Source organism: Brassica rapa, chromosome A02 (assembly GCF_000309985.2).
Source record: "Brassica rapa cultivar Chiifu-401-42 chromosome A02, CAAS_Brap_v3.01, whole genome shotgun sequence".
Taxonomy (NCBI): Eukaryota; Viridiplantae; Streptophyta; class Magnoliopsida; order Brassicales; family Brassicaceae; genus Brassica; species Brassica rapa.
Window position 1 is genome coordinate 11,987,443 of NC_024796.2, and position 18,928 is coordinate 12,006,370.

Consider the following 18,928-nt stretch of genomic DNA (forward strand, 5'->3'; position numbering starts at 1 on the left):
GGGGGGGGGGGGGGTGGGGGGTGGGGTACGAAGGATTCTTTCTAGAATGAATATATACAAACATACATACACACATATATATATATATATATACTATTCTTCCTTCAAACAATGACACATTTATTATAAAAGTGACTTTTGCTGTATTTTGAAAAGGACTGGCCGGTCACTGTGACTCGTTCTTCTAACTGGTTTAGGGTTGTATTAAAAACCATATTTGAGTTAAACAGGCAAATCCGGTCAAAAACCAGACAAACTCGTTAAAACCGGTGACCATGATATTAAAATCCGGTTTTCTCAAATTCAAGTAAAAAAAATTAAAATTTTTAAAAATCTTTTTGTTTTTAATATTTATTTAAATAAACTAGTTTTCACTATACTTTTATATTATTTGAAGTTTTCATTTATTTTCATATCATTTTTAGATTCTAACAGTGTTGTAAAATTTTATAAAAAATAATTTTATAGTTATACATATATATATATATATATTTACTTAATTTAAAATCAAATTAAAATCTAAAATCTGGCTGAATAGGTTGAACCACCATTGATCTAACTATAGTTTCGAGTCAATGTCTAGTCTGGTTTTCAAAAAAATGGTTTTTGTTCTTGAATAAATTTAACGTTCATCCAAAAGAAAGTTATACCGTTAAAACTTAGCGTATAGATAGAAACACAATGATTTATTGGTGGATCCTCTATCATTAACTTTTTCGTATCTTTTAAGACCTGTGAATAATTGGTAAGTTGTTAAATAACAGACCAGAATAGTTAAGAAGTTTACTTGCTTGCAAACTACCCGCATGAACTTACACCACTCCTGATCACAACCATTGTCACAGTAAAGAATATTTTTTTAAGGTACAGATTACAGTAAAATATAAATATATAATTCGATGCTTAAAGTTATCATTAAAACTTAGCAAGAAAATATAGATAAAACACAATGATTTATTGGTGGATTCTCTATCATTAACTTTTTGGTATCTTTAAGACCTGTGAATAATTACTAAGTTATTAAATCACAGAAACAAAATAATTATTAAGTTTGGCTTGCATGCAAAATACCCGTATAAAAAACTCACACCACTAAAATTGCAGTTAGCGTAATTCAAGAACAAAGGTATCAATCATACATTGCCACCAAGGGTCCCTCATGGCTTCAACTCCTACTGGAATAAAAAGCTGGGACTACGGTTTAGGTGGCTTGAAAGTTCGTCACAATTAACCCAAGAATCATGTTATGGTTAGACGATTCTTGCTCTTTTTTGGTGTTTTTGTTGCTCTCGTGAGCTCTTTATACCACCTACTGGTGGATTGTGATAGATATCGTGTGTCACCAAACATTTGTGTGTGCTTGATCAACTGAATTACCAGTGTTAAAGAAAAACTCACACCACTAAATTATTATACAAAACATGATTTTTGTTATAAAATTTCGACGAAACGGAACCAGACCAGCAAGAAATATGCTTACACAATCTATAAAGATCTACCGCTATACCAAGTGTCCTGACGTCAAAAATGTCATGACAATAATATTATATTTTGGTGAAATTTCAAGGACGGATCTAGAATGATTTTTAACTGGGAACACAAACAAAAGGAAGAAAAAATAAACAGGCGTATTTAACTATTTATTCATTTTTCATTAAACTAGAGATATTTAATCAAATTAACTCAAGTTATTTTAAAACATTTGGATTCGTATTTCAAGTGAATTTTCTATATAATTTAATTTTTAAAGACATGTTTTGAAAAGGTTTGAATTTTTGCCTATGTATTATTTTATACCTAAATAAGTAGTGTAAACACTGAATTATAAGTAATACTCCATTCATTTCAAAAAGATATATATTTAAGATTTTTCACACATATTAAAAAATACATTAAAACTTGATTTTAATTGCATTGCTTTTTGTGAATAACAATTTTCTATAATTTTTAGTCAATAGAAATCTAACTAGATTTTGACCCGCGCTTAGAAAGCGCGGGTTTATTTTTTAAATTTAATCATTTTTAATATAAATTTTTATATAAGATAGTTTATAAGTTTGGTCATATTATTCGGAACCGAACAATCAACCCGTACCAAATTGAAAAAATGAAACCAAACTTGAACCAAAATTTATAAATAACCGAACATATCATATATATCTAGAACCAAGATAAATAGATACATGAATTTTTAAAATACAAATTATATACCTACAAATATTAATTATATTTAATTTCTAAATCACCAAATATCTTAAATATACTATTTATAAGCTGAATTATCCAATAAAAACAAATTACTCAAACATTTTTTTCAAATATTAAAAAAAATATCTTAATAAGTCCTCAACATTCAGTCTAATTTTCCACTAAAAGGAACCAAAACACCAATAAGTGGTATCCACAGTCAAACCAATTAAACGCAGTCACCATATATAATCTAGTTGCAATTTATTAAAAATCCATTATTTAAAATCTTTTAAAATCTAAAACCCATATTAACTCGTGAATCTATACCAGATGACATGGTAAAAATCTAAAATAACATGATATTATTTTTCAAAATTTGATTAAATTTCTCATATAAATTTTACTAAGATATAAAATTGAATAAACTACATTTTTTATGTTATACATTCTAGTTTATAGGTTTTATAATGACTATATTAAGATTAAATTTTTGAGTTTTAGAAATAAAACTATTATTAAGTTGAGTATAGTTGAGTTACCTATAAATGTTAAAAATAAATAATATATTTTATTTAAACATAAAAAAATATTCTAAAATGCTATAATTTCCTGAGAAAATATTTATACAAAACCCTTTCTACTAATAAACCCAGTTGTAAAAGATTTTTATCACAAAAATAACCTAGGAAGGTTTTCAAAGAAAAATCTATAATTTTGAAATATAATTAAGCTTGTTGTTGTACTGTGAAGTATTTCTCTAATCGTAATTGGAATTTAATATGTTTTGACCGTCGAATGGTATCATGTTTTTAACTTTCTGTTTACTTTATGGTATCATGGTATTGTTCAGACTTTAATTACCAATAAATCCAAATGATTTTATAGTAACTGCTTTTGTTAAAGAAAAATGATTGTTGGTTGTATGATTATTAAACCAGTTATAAAATAATCTATTTTTTAATAGGTCTAGTGGCACAAAAGTAATATTCCAAGGAAAAATATGAGTAAAATATATCAATGATTTTAAATTAATAATATTGATGTATAAATCTTTGGTGTATTATAGTAAGTTGAGTATTAAATAAGAGCATTGTTATTTTATAGTTAAAGAAATATAAGATAATTGATTAGTGTATAGTTAGAGAAATATAAGGTGAGACCAAAAAAATAGTTAAGTTTAGTGAATAGATCCAACAACCTTTCATAAGTAGATTTTTTGAGACTCCTTCCATTTTAATAGTATAGATAAATATCATTAACTTTTTTGAAATTTATAATTTTTCTTTAAATAATATATTGAAAAAGTAAAAAAAATGTATCTTTTTGAAGCAATTTCTTTTCTAGAATGTGGATCTTTATGAAATGGAGGGAGTAATATTTTCTCCTACCAAAAAAAAATCTCATATGTAATTTTAGCCATTTCATGTAAAGTAATGTTTTTCTTTTATAATACAAAAAGGTAAATTGAATAAACGTATAGAGGGCTCTTTCTAGATAGAGGTCGTTGTCAAAGTTCAGTTAGGATCGAATCCAGGACAAGATCCTAAGCTAATTCTTTCAGCCAAAGCAAATCATTTTCTTTCTTTTTCAGGAAACTTTCTTTTTATTATTTATCTTAAATAATAGATATCACAAAATGTCATATTTAACCTTTCAAACAGTCTCTTAAAGCTTATATTTTTTTTTTGTAACATCTTAGACCATCCGCATCAAAGTATCAATAGGAAAATTCACACGATTATCGAGAAAAAAAAATATTAAAATAATCAGATTTTAATGAATCCGGCTCGTACAAGTTCGTCGGAGTGATACCGTCTCGTTACTGTTCTGCGGGCTCCACGACACGTGGTGGCCCGCGATAAGTTCGTTTATATATATATATATAATTATTTTTTTTAAAGTCAAACGAAAAAAAATTAAAATAATAAAAAAAAACATTGGAAATCGGGAATCATCAGTTCGCTGCTGCTCATGCTCTTAAAGCTCGTATTTGCTGCATTGTTCAATAGATATTTGTCGATATTCAAGGCGTTGAACCATACTTGTATTCAGGCGTGATACAAATTCTCGATCGAATATTTGTTGATATATTAGGCATCGCTCCATAGTTGAATTCAGGTAGTTGGCAATAAACAATTGCATAGTAAATTAGTAATTAAATAGTGATGTTCAAATAAAAGAGTTGGGAACTTGATGCATTTACCATCATATCTTGTTGATTCCCTCAAATCTCATATATAATACTATTATATTACGTGACTATAATCTGCAAAGTCCGACCAATGGAAAAAAGCTGTATGTGGCCATACTTTTATAGGCCAGTATATTTGTATGTTGGGAGTTTGATGAGCAGTCCAATAGAAATGCACTACAATGAAAAAAAAAAGGTGAATGGTCAGTAGATCACATCAGATTAACGTAATGATTTAATCAGATTAAGTTCATGATTTACATTTTTGATTAAGTTACGCACCCATTTAGACGAACATTTCTCCTTATAACATTAAAAAAAATTAACCAACTAGATAGGTGCTAACAACTTATTCATACCCATTTAGTCTGTCTAGCTCCGTTCACAAAGATGTTTCTCTTAAAAGACAATTCTTAAAATAAAATCACTTGACCAAAACTGAGGCATTCCTTCTATTGTCTGACTACGGGATAAAATTTTCTTAGGATCAAGGATTTCCTTAAATTCTATATCAGATTTTTTTTGTAAAGAACGACCTTGTAGTCTTTGGACCAATATATCAAAATTTTCAAGATACTGGCGTGATTTTTTTTTTTTGGGTGTAATACTGGCGTGATATTGCAAACCTTTTAAGTCGTGGACGGTAAAGTGGCAGCCTCCAAAAGACTCTGCGTCTAATCTAATGTATCAATTACTTTTGTTCTCATGCTTTAAGCATTTTACTTAATAGTAAATTAATAAATTTCGTGAGGTATTAAACCGGCCAGCCAATAGTTACAATGTGATCATCGACCAATTTACATGGCGTCACTATCATCTACAGTTAACTTTTGGTGGATTAAAAAATACTTAAGATAAAAAAAAAAAGAATTTGTACTTCGTACACACCAAATCTTCTCTATTTGTATTTCATACCCTATTTCTTTTTAATTTTATTTCCCCCATCATTACCATTTTCCCTCTATTCTATGGTATCTCACATTTTTCAGTATATTGAGCTAATTTGCTCCAAAAAGAATTAACCAAGAACATCTCTAATGATATTCCATTTTTCATTCTGAAATAGAGTTTAGAATAAATATGTTTTAATGGTATTTTATTTTTCACTCTACAATAAAATGAAAACAAATTTAATCTAAGAATATAATATTTCTATTTTTATTTTTTGTTTATAACTTTATTTTTTTTTCTGAAATAGAATATTATTAAAGTATAATTCAATTCTATTATAGAATTACACTATTTTATATGAAAAATAGATTAAACTATTAGAAATGGTCTAAGAAAAACAACACGTTGATCTCTGCCGGGTGAAAAATATAAAACTAAATTGTAATGCATCGTTAATTATTTTATTAACTAGGATACTTGCCAATTAACCCCACTAATTACCGTTTACGTTAACCATAATTAGTGTTAGATTGTCAAGTACACACTAGGCGCACTGTGGTTCTGACCATTTGTCAAAAAGATAGCATATCTTGTAAATTATATGAAGTACATTTCAGATAATAAATATGTTTTAATACATACACACTTAAATTTATCATAAACTGAATGTATACATAATAAATACGGAATCATTTTTTGAAGTACATTTTAGATAATTCTTATGTTTTAATACATACACACTTAAATTTATCATAAACTCGTAATAGATACTGAATCATTTTTGGAATCACATAGGACAGGCTTATTATATATTCCGAGAGCAGGGACATTATGATTAGGGAAAGGAAAATTAGGGATAGAGGCACATGTATATAATTTATATGCTGACAAAAGAAGTGAATAGTGTGAAAGGGTTGTGGGTAAATATCCTTGGTATTTGAATGAAAGACTCCTTTATATCAAATAAGCAGTAGACACTCGACAAGTAGGCATGCATGTGGAACTGAACCAAAAAAATCAAGTGCTATTTCCCCTCATTTCTCAGTCCAGCTTTTAATCAATCGTTTTTTTATAACAATTTTTAATCAATTGTTTTTGTTAGGATTTATTAAATCCATGTTCAACACTATATTGTTTGATTAGTACGATATTATCTATTTTGTATTTTAGGCAAGCTCGCATAGTTTTACTTTTGATTTTCTTCCCAAAAGATTTCGTACTAATTAGAGTTGTGGACATTTCTTTATATATTAGATATTGATTCGTCTAAATTCCAATGTGGGACTTTGTTTGATATCTCACATTTTCTCCTTCAAACTACGGACCACACTCATTTCGTGTGTTTCTTTTTTTTGAGAATGCGCCTCCCACAACATCTTGATCCTTTGAGAATGCATTACAGGTTCCATAATCTTGACTTGTTTCTCCCACGTACCTCCTTTTCCGTATTTAGGTCTTCTTGCAGATCTTCGTCAACATGTGCTCTGATACTAATGTTGTAACTTATTAAATTCATGTTCAACTCTATATAGTTTGATTAGTATGATATTGTCCACTTTGGACCTTAGACAAGTCCGTATAGTTTTACTTTTGGTTTTATTCCCAAAAAATTTCGTACTAACTAGAATTAGACATCTCTTTATCTATTAGACATTTTTTCGTCTAACTTTTGATGAGAGTCAAATGGTTAACCAAAGTAAACCAATGGTTTGGAATAAGAAGACGTGATATTATAATTGTTCCTAAGTTAATGGAATTGTCTTTCCACTAGTGACGTGTGATAATAATGGGTAGTTACTTTGTCTTCTTCTGTATTTATAGACATCGATGTATTGTGAGTAAAGGATATGAAAAGAAAATTGCAGTAAACTTGTGTCTTAAGTCTTTGTGATCCATCATTTGGTATCAGAGCAAATTCTCTTAGCTTTGAAGAGGGGCCTTCATTGGCATCAAAGCACATTTTCGTTTTTGATCCGGACCACTTTGTGGTATCAGAAACTCCTATCATTGTTCTGATTTGGACCACAGTTTGTGGTATCAAAACTTCTTTATCCAGAAAAAAAAAGTCTTGTTATATAAGAAATGGGAAGCACACGAGAGGGCATTGAAGAATTCAAGATCAATCTCCTCAACAAAATGCATGATGAGATACGTGAAGAGCTGAATAAGATGGCGCAATACTGGAAGGATCACGCATCAACTTGGCGTCAGAAGATGGAGACGTGGAAGACAAAGATGAACACTCGTGATGGAAGAGCCAATGGTGATACTGCATCTCAACCGGCTAAGACGGAGATGAGGACGTGGAAGACGGAGATGGAGACGGTAAAGACGGTGAGAAGGGTGAAGAGATCATCCCAACTGGCTAAACATATTGTGAAGGTCGCAACGGATACTCAGGTTCATGAGGAATCAAGTCGACATGCGACTTCACCACTCAAAGGATCTGCAATGTCATCACGGAAACATCAACAAGCTCGACCGGTTCTGGTTAGACGTCAACATCTCTCTGCTCAGACCAGAAAACAAAGAAGGCATAGCCGATTGTCTAAGCCAAAAACTGAAGTTAGGTCTACAAAACCTCCAGAACATGGTCGTCTACCTCGATCTCGTTTCTTACAGTGGAGGTTACGACTTTCATCACATATGCTTTGTAGTTGTGTGAAGGTGGTCTGGTCTCTAGCATACCAAGATGTTATCAATAGAAAACGGCCATTTGATCGTGGAAAAGTTAGGATCATGGAGAAGCTGTTCTCTAAGATTGGTATGAACTTTGGGGACAAAGTTCTTTTAGAGGGTGGAGTATTGATGAGAGTCAAATGGTTAACCAAAGTAAACCAATGGTTTGGAGTAAGAAGACGTGATATTATAATTGTTCCTAAGTTAATGGAATTGTCTTTCCACTAGTGACGTGTGATAATAATGGGTAGTTACTTTGTCTTCTTCTGTATTTATAGACATCGATGTATTGTGAGTAAAGGATATGAAAAGAAAATTGCAGTAAACTTGTGTCTTAAGTCTTTGTGATCCATCAACTTTCAATGTGAAACTTTGTTTGATAGTTCACAAATTTTCTTTTCAAAACTTCTCAATCCAACTTTTGCTCAATTCCTGTCAAATTTTTCTTTAAAAAAACATCTTTCCCATTTCAGATTTCAGTACCCGTTTCTAACTCTTTTTGTATAAAAAACCTTTTTCTTTTTGTATATATCCATTTTCCGTTGATTTCCGTGCCAACCCTTGGTTGTATACATTGTGCTACATAGTACACTAACTCAAAAATGATTCTTTAGTTTTTTGGATATTTCTTAGGACTAGGGACTAGGGTCAATGAGTTATTGAGATGACGTCATAAGCCGAAAGGATGAGGTAAAAAGTAAAAAAGACAGCAAACGGCTTTAGTGGGGCCCGCATAAGCGAATATCTGAGGGACGAACGATTAGTTATGTAACAGAAACAAGTATTCTTCCACGTGTTATAAGTCGTCGACGACATGTGTCAAGGACGGCGCCACCAACCAGACAATGGGAGCTGGATTGCTGGAGAAAAACTTAAGAACATCTTCCTCTTTTTTTTTTTGAACAAAAGAACATCTTCCTCTTTATAATGTAACCAATATACACGGGTTGTCTTGTTTTTTTTTTTTTTTTGGTACAAAAAAAAGTGTTTTCACCTCTTTGCCGGGAACCCAAGCAATGTAAATAGTCCCTCCCAGCGCGAATCGAACCCGGGTGGCGGAAGTTACAGCCGCAACCCCTTTACCACAAGAGCTGACTCGTTCTGGTACGGGTTGTCTTGTTTGATGGCCAACGTTGGTTACTATAAAATTTGAGAATATTGTGGTTTCCAGTGGATCTAAAACTTGGGATTATGAATTATGTATTCACTATTACATTATTAATTTTGATGTGGTGGTATATTGAGTGAGATTTACGTAGTAATCCGTAAATGTACATGCGTGGAACTTATTAAAACGTTGAGAATTGCATACTTAAGATGGTTAATTTCTTTATCCTCATATGTTTTCCCTTACGTGTCTTATCAATGGGTTAACGAGGCATATTAAAAAAAAAAGACACGTTCCAGTTACCAGAAGGCATCAAGCAAACATATATCTAAAATTCAGAATTTCTCTTTTGAGGTTTTATACATATTTTTTTGGGTCAACAATACAGTATGCAGACAACCCAAACCACTCGATCAATCAAAATTTCGGATATTTATGGTTGTATCTAGAGCATTTGATGCCCAATAAGAAACTCGAATCGTTATATAATATACACGTAACTACTAGTAAACAATATATACAATTAAAAGAAGTTGAGTTGTGCAGTAACTGCCAGTAAAGTGGAGAAGCTTGGTAAAACTTTAAAACAAAAAATTGCGGTTAGAGAGAGACAGATAGAGAGAGAGAGAGCCGTCCAAAAACAAGGCGTAGATGTCTACCCGGCCCACGCGCAATCAAACCCTTGTTGCATCTCCATCTTCTTCTTCTCCCTCTCCATATATCATCATTTCGCACCCACATGACACACACATCCATTTATATAAATAAGCATACTCACATCATAAACACCTATATATATATAACTCTAATATTTCTAGATGGTTCATCTACATGTGATCTAATTAATCAAAAGCCAACTCTTGACTCTTGTTTTGTTATATAAACACTCTCATCCGATCCACAACAGAGGATTCAAACTCTCGTCTCCTTCTTCCTTTTGCTAACCCGCTTAGATCATCGTCCTTCTGGAAATCGCGTACAAACACATTATTCTTCACAATCCCTTCGTCCAATCTAAAATTATCCCGTAAGTTTCATCCCATTATTCCCTTGAAGGTTTTTATTATATACTACAAAATATATGTATATATATGATATATACATGCATGAAATGATGAAATATGATGATGCATAAAAGTTTATGTTTTGCATTTTCATCATATATACATATTACATACATATAGTATGTGATCGTTTTTTTACGTGGGTAGGCCGTATGAATATTCAATATTCATATCTTGAATAGTGTACAAATGTGTATGTGTGGATATTGACCCACAAAAAGTAGAGTAAACGGAACCTGAAATGAAAAGAAAAGTAATTGCCATTAAATAATATAGATAGTATAGGGATATAACTCGATACAAGAGTGTGTAATACACTCAAAGGAACATCAATCTCAGTGACTTCCACCCGCCAAACTTTTCGGTTATATCCATTTTATATAATTATCTTCCATATACAATATGAAAATATATGTGTAGTTCTTGTATATTTTAGGTCTTATAAAAATACCTTATGTTATATTATACAGTACATAATGCATAAACTGAATCTTTTCGTTTATGTACAAGGCGAAACAAATACTTAAGCCCAATGATTTCTTGCAAAAAGATCACGTTCACTATCAAACTCTAGTTATTAATTTGTTTTCTTGTAAAATTGTAAGAGCTTCTCCATTTGTTGGGTGGTACCATGGAAAAACATCATAACCATCATCATAAACTTATGATAGCTATAGCCTGAAGCTTAAAGATCTAAGATTTTGGATACAATATCCATCTTCATATGATGATATGAATATATATCTGTGTGTGTGTGTGAATAGTTATAGATATTAATATATTATCTACATGGTGTCCGTGTGTAACACCCCTATACATCATTACTAACCCAACACAGCTTTTGGATTTTTTTTCTTAATAAAAAGCTTTTGGAATTTAATTAGACCCAAGAGCCATTCGATCCATTTCTTATAATTAAAAGAAGCTTTTTTTTTCGAAACACAATTAAAAGAAGCTTCTAACAGGATTTGGTTTTGATCCCAAGAAAAAAACAAAAGGTTGTGACTTGTCTAAGGTTTTCGCAATGGCTTAAGTTTTTATATATACAAATATATTTTCCTTCATATCATTCTCTCCTTTCTCATTTCTTCATCTCGTTTCTTACTCATTTCTCTAACAATTTCCCTAATTATATACGTTTATAGATCATTTGGATGGACAACATAATGCAATCGTGTATGCCACCGGGATTCCGATTTCATCCAACAGAGGAAGAGCTCGTTGGTTATTACCTAGATGGGAAGATCAATTCAATGAAGACTGCTTTAGATGTCATTGTAGACATTGACCTCTACAAAATGGAGCCATGGGATATTCAAGGTAAGCAATATTAGGGATAGATGTGGGACATTTATCCCTAATACGCCCCCTCGAGATGATGGCTCTTTGAGTGTCAATCTCGGAATGTTCGGGCAAGGATCGATGGGCCGACTTTGGGCTGGATCGATAATAGATCGGATTGGATTGTATGGATCGGGCTCTGATACCATGGTACTAAGTGAAGTGTCCCATCCATCTTATATATTGTTAAGGATTCCTTCCAATATCCGATGTGGGACATTTATCCCTAATAAGCAACATGTATTTTGTGAAATAATTATCAATAACTAATATTTTGCATGGAATGGCAGTACATCGTAGTTACTTAATATGATCTTTGAAAACGAATAGTATGTGATGAAATTGGCATGCGAAATGAAATGAGAAAGCCTACATTCTTTGACTTGTAAGATTTTATTAACGTGAGTGTGAAAAGAATATTAGAGAGAAGAAAAAGAGATGTATAGTACAATCACAAATCATAAAATCTCATTTGAAATTAAACTAGTTGAATTTTTAAAGTGGGGAAGTAGAATCATATCATATATTATCCCAAATACAATTTACCACGTCATTTTTTCAATCTTTTGATATTAATACGATAAGATTTTTGTGATGTAAGATATTTATGAAATTAATATATGGTACCGTGTTGCATTGCAGCGAGATGTAAACTAGAGTATGAAGAGCAAAACGAGTGGTACTTCTTTAGCCACAAGGATAGGAAGTATCCGACCGGGACTAGGACCAATAGAGCAACGGCCGCCGGGTTCTGGAAGGCCACCGGTAGAGACAAGGCGGTACTTTCAAAGAATAGTGTCATAGGAATGCGGAAGACACTTGTCTACTACAAAGGTCGAGCTCCTAATGGAAGAAAATCAGATTGGATCATGCACGAATACCGCCTCCAAAACTCCGAGCTTGCCCCGGTTCAAGTACACATTTAACTCTAATTTATAGAGTCACTATCAAGCCAATAATCTAACAATATAATAATGCAATTAATACTCAAAAGTAACCGATACTCTGTGCACTACAGGAGGAAGGTTGGGTGGTGTGTCGAGCATTTAGGAAGCCGATTCCAAACCAGAGGCCATTAGGGTACGAGCCATGGCAGAACCAGCTCTACCACGTTGATGATAAAAATTACTACTCATCTTCAGAGACAACGAACACGAGTCACCATATCGGTGCCTCTTCATCGAGCCAAAACCTTAACCAAATGGTCATGAGTAATAATCACTACAATGCCAATAATCCATCCTCAACGATGCATCAATATGGCAATATCGAGCTCCCACAGCTAGACAGTCCTAGCTTGTCGCCAAGTCTAGGGACGAATAAAGATCAGAACGAGAGTTTGGAGCAAGAAGAAGAGAAGAGCTTCAACTATGTGGACTGGAGAATACTAGATAGCTTGCTTGAGATACAAGCCACACATCCACAAAACCGTAATGTCCTTGTGTCTTCGTTAGCAACGCAGTCTTATAATCCGGAACAGAGCTTCCCTTCCATGCATCAAAACTATAATTATGAGATCGAAGCTAATATTCATCATTCTTTTGGATGCTTCCCTGACTCCTAATTTTTTTTTAAAAACTTCAATATTGATTTGTATTCTGTGATTTAATTGTACCATCTGGAAAATAGTATTATCATTACGTGTCTAATTTGTAAGAGAAGTTTGTGTGTAATACATAGAATTTTATAGAATTTTATTGGCGAATTTCACAAAGGTGGAATATTTTTTAATTATCTCTTGCTCTTTTCTATTCATATTTATTTTGTTAATCTAATTTGTAGCTATCCATTCTACCCATTAGTTCCAAGAAACTGTGTTGATAATACCTAAATAATGCACGGCAGATCTATATATCAGTGGTGGCCTATTAGAAACTTCAATCGATCAAAGACTAACAAATTGTACAAATTTACCATTTGAAAAGTCATATTCTCGACGTACATAAAAACTACAAATATTATATGAAGAAGATGAAAAAACAGAAATGAAACAAAAAAATATGAAGAAAAGGTTTATGGAATTAATGACATTATTATTTGACCAAGAGGCAAGAACCATATCATTCACACACACACACTCACACAAATGATAAGTGGTAGCATGATTGGGCTTGGACATAGTGACATAAAAGTAACATTTATTTGGGTTCACAAAAATTGATAAACTTGTTATGAAAATACAATTTTGATCCGTATTTCGAAAGCGATTTTTGGATTATATACAAATTAATATGAATTACTAGTATTTTGGGATTGTTGCATTATTATGTTACAAATTCGTAATCGAAGAAAGAATGTTTTTGAAAAAATTATAATTTTTGAATTAGTTTATTCGAATCCAAAAATCAAATCGCAATTGACCTAAAAATACAAGTTTGGTTCGGGTCGAGGTTCAGGGAAAAGTAGGGGTGTTCAATCCGGATATCGGTTCGGTTTCGGTTCGGTTTTTTTCGGTTTTCGGTATTTCGGTTAGTAAAATATAACTACCATTCTAAATCCATATTTACTTCGGTTCGGTTCGGTTTATATACCGTCGGTTTTCGGTTTATTCGGTTTTATACCAAAAAACATAATTATTTTGTTTGAGATCATATTATATGAATTTTAGAGTCATATTGTCAACACAGTCATTTATTACAAATATATTACATGTTCAAATAGATGAAAAAAAAAGTAAAAATGCTTCTTCTATCAAATAAAATAATCAATTCTATAACTAAAATCAAAGCTTGAAATTTTGAAAATAAAAATATGAAACAAAACAGAAACATAAAAGAAAAGTTTTTCCACTCTTCCATATTTAGTGTTCATTAAAGTCATGTTTTTTCAATTGAAAATTTTCCATTAATTATTGTCCATCAAATTTATAATCTTCATATTAATTAAGTGAAGACTAAAATAAATCAAAAAGATCAAAAAAGACTTAGAAAATAAGATGTATGAATTGCGATGTATTGTTATTTAGTTATAGTTCAAGTGTTTTACAAATTAAGGTTTTTTATTACTATAAAATTATGGTAATAGTTATTAACACAAATTTAACTTATGTAACAAATAGATTTTCATGTATTGTTTTAAAATAGATACATATTTACATGTTTCTACTTTTAATCGGTTATATACCAAACCATATCCAAATCCTACGGTTTTTATAAAATTATATCCATTCGGTTTATATGGTATATACCAAAACCAAACCATATTGTCTATTTCGGTTCGGTTCGGTTCGGTACGGTTCGGTTTTACCATATTGAACAGCCCTAGGGAAAAGTATCTATTGGGTATTTTCTTGGACATGCAAGTTAGGAAGATTCTTATGCAAGTTAGGAAGATTATTTTCTAATAGTATAGATAATTAATATCCAAATCTAAAGTTGAATATCACACGGTATGTAATGGTTAGATTCAAATTGTGTTTTTTTTTGTCGTATTGATTGTTTCAAGTTCCATAAAACTCTTAACAGAATCAGAGTTTTTGTGAAAACCCTCTGACTCATCTAGAGGTATAGCCATCTCGTCGGGTCTCCGTCTCCGACAACGACACGTTTCCCGTTAAAAAAAAAAACATGTTCCCACTTTCTTCGTGTACTAACATCTGAAGAACAAGAAAAAAATGACCAAGATTGATTTTTCTTTCGGTAACTAGGCTTCATGGAGTTGAAACGCCATTAAACATCTCTTCAGTTCAGATCTAACACTCAAGATTGATCTTTCACAGATCCTTGTATGCATTCTGTAATGGCTCCGACGCGGAATCTAATCAGAGACGAAGAGCTCGGAACCATATCAGACGAAGACGACTCTCCATCCGGAAAACGATCCAAACTCGATCGCTTCCCTCTAAGCCGATGGGAACTCGCGGTATCTCTCGGCGTCTTCCTCGTCTTCTCCTCTGGTCTTTTCTGCATCTACATCACCATGCCTTCTGCAGAGTTCGGCAAGCTCAAGCTCCCAAGAAGCATCTCTGATCTCCGCTTGCTCAAGTAACTGATAAAGATTCAAACTTTTTATATGATAATCGAAGGGTATTGATAAAGTTGTAATTTTTTTTGTTGTGTTTCAGAGATAACTTAGCGAACTATGCTAATGAGTATCCGGAGCCCGCAAACAATGCAAGAACCAAACTCTTGGAAAAAGGGTTTAGGAGCTAACTCTTAAGTTTTTTGTGGATTCAACCTCTTAAGAATCCTTCTAAGAGGTGGGGATAATCATAATCATGTTCTTATATGTATATATAAATAATATTTTTATATATTCGAATACCTGCTCGGTTTTCGGTTTGGTTATTTTAGATATTTTTCGGTTCGGTTATTTTGCCGAGGCCTAATTGGTTGTGTGTTTTTCAGATTGGTAAGCGTAGAGATAAGCTTCTGAACTATATGTTGTTCCTGAGGATAACACCAACACTGCCAAATCTATTCATCAATTTGGCTTCTCCAATAGTTGATGTACCTTTTCATGTCTTCTTTTTGGCGACACTGGTCGGTCTCATTCCTGCAGCTTATATTACCGTCAGGGTAAGCCATTTGTGATGATAAATTGTACATTGGTATATCTAAGCAGAGCTTAAGATTCTTGGTTCTTTGTAATGCAGGCTAGCCTTGCTATTGGAGATCTCAAGTCGGTGAAGGATCTGTATGACTTCAAGACATTGTCGGTGCTTTTCCTCATCGGGTTCATCTCCATACTTCCAACAATACTGAAAAGAAAGAAGATATACGAATAACCAAGGAGATGTGGAGATCTCCACAACCTTCGATATCATTAGAGCCTTATAGAGGACAAGAATACACTTTTTAGCTGATTAGAGGACACAACAGAACAAGAATGAGTTCTGTTTACTTGGCACTTCGTTTATTGCTTTATTTTTTGGTCTTACTGTGTTTCCATCTGAGAGTGGCATTGAGGATATTACAGAAACAGTACACTTTGTTGATGAGTAAATCAGAGACCATCGAGCAACTGATAGAGATAGTTTTGACTCATGATTATCTCATTCTTTTATATTCTTTTCCATTATAATTGTTGCATATGAAAGAGGAACTATAGAATAACAATTATGTCTTCAAATAATATATTTATAAGACCCAATTTCTCAACAACACAGAACAACTAGAATCCAAAGCAAACTCATGGCATTATTATAGTTAGATACCAGTTCTGAAAGCCACGACATTTACAACAACAAGAAGCTACATATTAGTTAGGTGAGCTTGAAACCAGCACCAACAGGTTTGTGCAAATGGTAGGTCTGGCTCGGCACAACTTGAATCACACCTGGTTGCTCTGCAACACAACACCAGATCCCACAACAATCATATCAAAAAAAACAGAGCATGAATAAAAAAGAACATATATCAAGTTAAGACATTAATCTTCTTTTCCGAGCCTACATACTCAGAAAATGTTGCTATCATGACTTATATATGATTCTATTTCTACTGGCTAGAAATCTCATATGCCTATCTTAACTTTGAAACATCAAAGCTTAAGCAAATGGTATCTCTCATAACAACAAAAAGAAGATGTACAACAACTATATATGCACAAGTGTTATACAGTACGAGTAAGCGCAGAATCAAACAAAGACTCTGATGAAAAGAGAAACATACTGGAGATCTCGGTGACTTGCTCAGGTGTGAGCTTAGCTGAGAAACCAGAAGCAGCTTCCTTGTAACTGTAGATCAGAGCGTCCTTTGCTGCTTCCTCACTGTAATCATCCCATAAGACACAAACATAGTTTCACCAAATCAAATCAAACCGATCACACACCAAAACCCATCTCATGGAAATCGAAAAAGATGGTTTTTTTTTTTTGGACAGACCTGCCGAGAGCGGAGGAGAGAGTACGGAGATGATAGTCTTTAGGTTCCTCATCGGTGGGCTTCTCGGTGTAGATGATGTGGACCTTCGCTTCCGACGATGCTTCTCCCGTTGATTCAGCCATGGTGATCGATGCAAAGAGCGCTAAGACGATGATGAGGTTGAGGTAGAGACTTCTTCCAGGAACAGATGGTGTTTGCATTTCTTTGATCGAATTTGAGATTTTATTTCAATCAAAAAAGATTAAAGGTGAGATTTTTTCCCATCTATGTTGATTTTTTTAAACCGACTCGCAATGGACGGCCTCAACTGGTTTACTCAGAATCTGACGGCTATTATTTGTCGGCCTAGATATGTTTCATACTGAAATTTATGTAAACTAGGTGATTTTCCCGTGCTCATGCACGGACATAAATATTTATAAAATAAATATAATATAGTAATTAATTGATATTTATTTTTACTTTTAAATTAATTTATAATTTGTATGTATAATTTATATTAATTATATCGTATTACTTTAATTAAATAATTATCTAATTGTTTTTTTTTTGTTTTTATAGTCAATTTAGTTGTCATTTGTACATATTGGATTCTGTTTATTTATTTGAATTCTACTATAATATATTTTTTTGTAAATATATTAATTTTTGATTAATTTTCTTATTTGCATTTTAGGTTGGCTGTTGTCTTTAATACATAAGTATACTTTATTAAGATTATGTATAATTTAAGATTTATTGTGATTAGAATGAAATAAAAAAATAAACTAAAATGTCTGATTCCAAATTACATAAATTAATATAATGATAATAATCTAAAGTCTCATGCATATATATAAATTTTACAAAAAATCTAAATTGTAACAGTGAGTTAATATTTTATTTATCATTTGTTAATATGTTTTATGTCATCATATAATTTATATAAACAAAATAAATAAATTATTATTATGTAAACAAAATAAATAATTTATTATTATATAAACAAAATAAATAAATTATACATTCTTATTGTAATTACATCTATGATTTTATATATAAGTTGGGTTAGTTGCTAATAAATTATACATTAGTTACATCTATGATTTTAGATATAAGTTGGATTAGTTGCTAATATGTTCATTTGTTAATATGTTTATTGCTAAAATTTATTTTTAGTTTTATCAATATCTCTTAAAATATACAGTAAAAATGTGATTGTATTTTATAAATTATATTATATAAGTAAAATAAAATCTATTTATTTTCCCTTAATTGTAAGATATTATAGTAAACTAAATATATGAAAAAACATAAAAAATACTTCAATAATAATAATAATAATAAAAAATATTTTTTGTCAATTAAACCTATATACGTTTATGTTACTTAATTATTTTGTGTAATCATCTAAAAAAATATATAGATATATATAAAAAAATTCAATTACTTTGAAAATATAGATTTGTATTGTTTAAAATTATGTTTTGAAAGAAAAATATTTTTTTTCTAATATCAAGATCATTTGTGTGAACTTTTTTTCTTATGAAATCACATTATATACAAATATACTTTGTCATCTACGAATATGTAGATAAAAAAAAGTATTTTATTACTTCAAAAGTATATTTTTTGTTACTTAAAGATATCGTTTAAATGG

At 31.6% G+C, this 18,928-nt stretch overlaps 2 protein-coding genes and 1 pseudogene across 3 annotated transcripts; 2 read left to right on the forward strand and 1 right to left on the reverse strand.

Annotated features, from left to right (window-relative positions):
• Positions 1-11: 11 nt before the first annotated feature.
• Positions 12-13,195, forward strand: LOC103852738 (NAC domain-containing protein 30). 2 transcript variants are annotated; one of them, XM_009129636.3, is made up of 4 exons: positions 12-10,086; positions 11,269-11,443; positions 12,107-12,378; positions 12,483-13,195. In XM_009129636.3, the coding sequence occupies exons 2-4, from the start codon at positions 11,278-11,280 to the stop codon at positions 13,026-13,028; spliced, it is 984 nt and encodes a 327-aa protein (XP_009127884.1). In that variant the 5' UTR covers positions 12-10,086; positions 11,269-11,277; the 3' UTR covers positions 13,029-13,195. The 2 variants fall into 2 exon arrangements, with proteins under 2 accessions (XP_009127884.1, XP_033139802.1); XM_033283911.1 differs by having other exon boundaries at positions 12-11,443.
• Positions 13,196-14,594: 1,399 nt separating this feature from the next.
• On the forward strand, positions 14,595-16,643 carry LOC103852741 (annotated as a pseudogene).
• Positions 16,509-17,546, reverse strand: LOC103852739 (subtilisin-like protease SBT3.9). Its single transcript, XM_009129638.3, has 3 exons — positions 17,290-17,546; positions 17,077-17,174; positions 16,509-16,750 (listed from the first exon to the last, which is right to left on the reverse strand). The coding sequence occupies exons 1-3, from the start codon at positions 17,487-17,489 to the stop codon at positions 16,668-16,670; spliced, it is 381 nt and encodes a 126-aa protein (XP_009127886.1). The 5' UTR covers positions 17,490-17,546; the 3' UTR covers positions 16,509-16,667.
• Between the last annotated feature and the right edge of the window lie 1,382 nt (positions 17,547-18,928).

Coding starts and splice junctions, on each gene's coding strand:
- LOC103852739 (XM_009129638.3), bottom strand. CDS start 17,489: ATGCAAACACCATCTGTTCCTGGAAGAAGTCTCTACCTCAACCTCATC. Junction 17,175..17,289: donor CTCTCCTCCGCTCTCGGCAG/GTCTGTCCAAAA, acceptor GGATGATTACAG/TGAGGAAGCAGCAAAGGACG. Junction 16,751..17,076: donor GCAAGTCACCGAGATCTCCA/GTATGTTTCTCT, acceptor GTTGTGTTGCAG/AGCAACCAGGTGTGATTCAA.
- LOC103852738 (XM_033283911.1), top strand. CDS start 11,278: ATGGACAACATAATGCAATCGTGTATGCCACCGGGATTCCGATTTCAT. Junction 11,444..12,106: donor GGAGCCATGGGATATTCAAG/GTAAGCAATATT, acceptor GTTGCATTGCAG/CGAGATGTAAACTAGAGTAT. Junction 12,379..12,482: donor CCGAGCTTGCCCCGGTTCAA/GTACACATTTAA, acceptor TGTGCACTACAG/GAGGAAGGTTGGGTGGTGTG.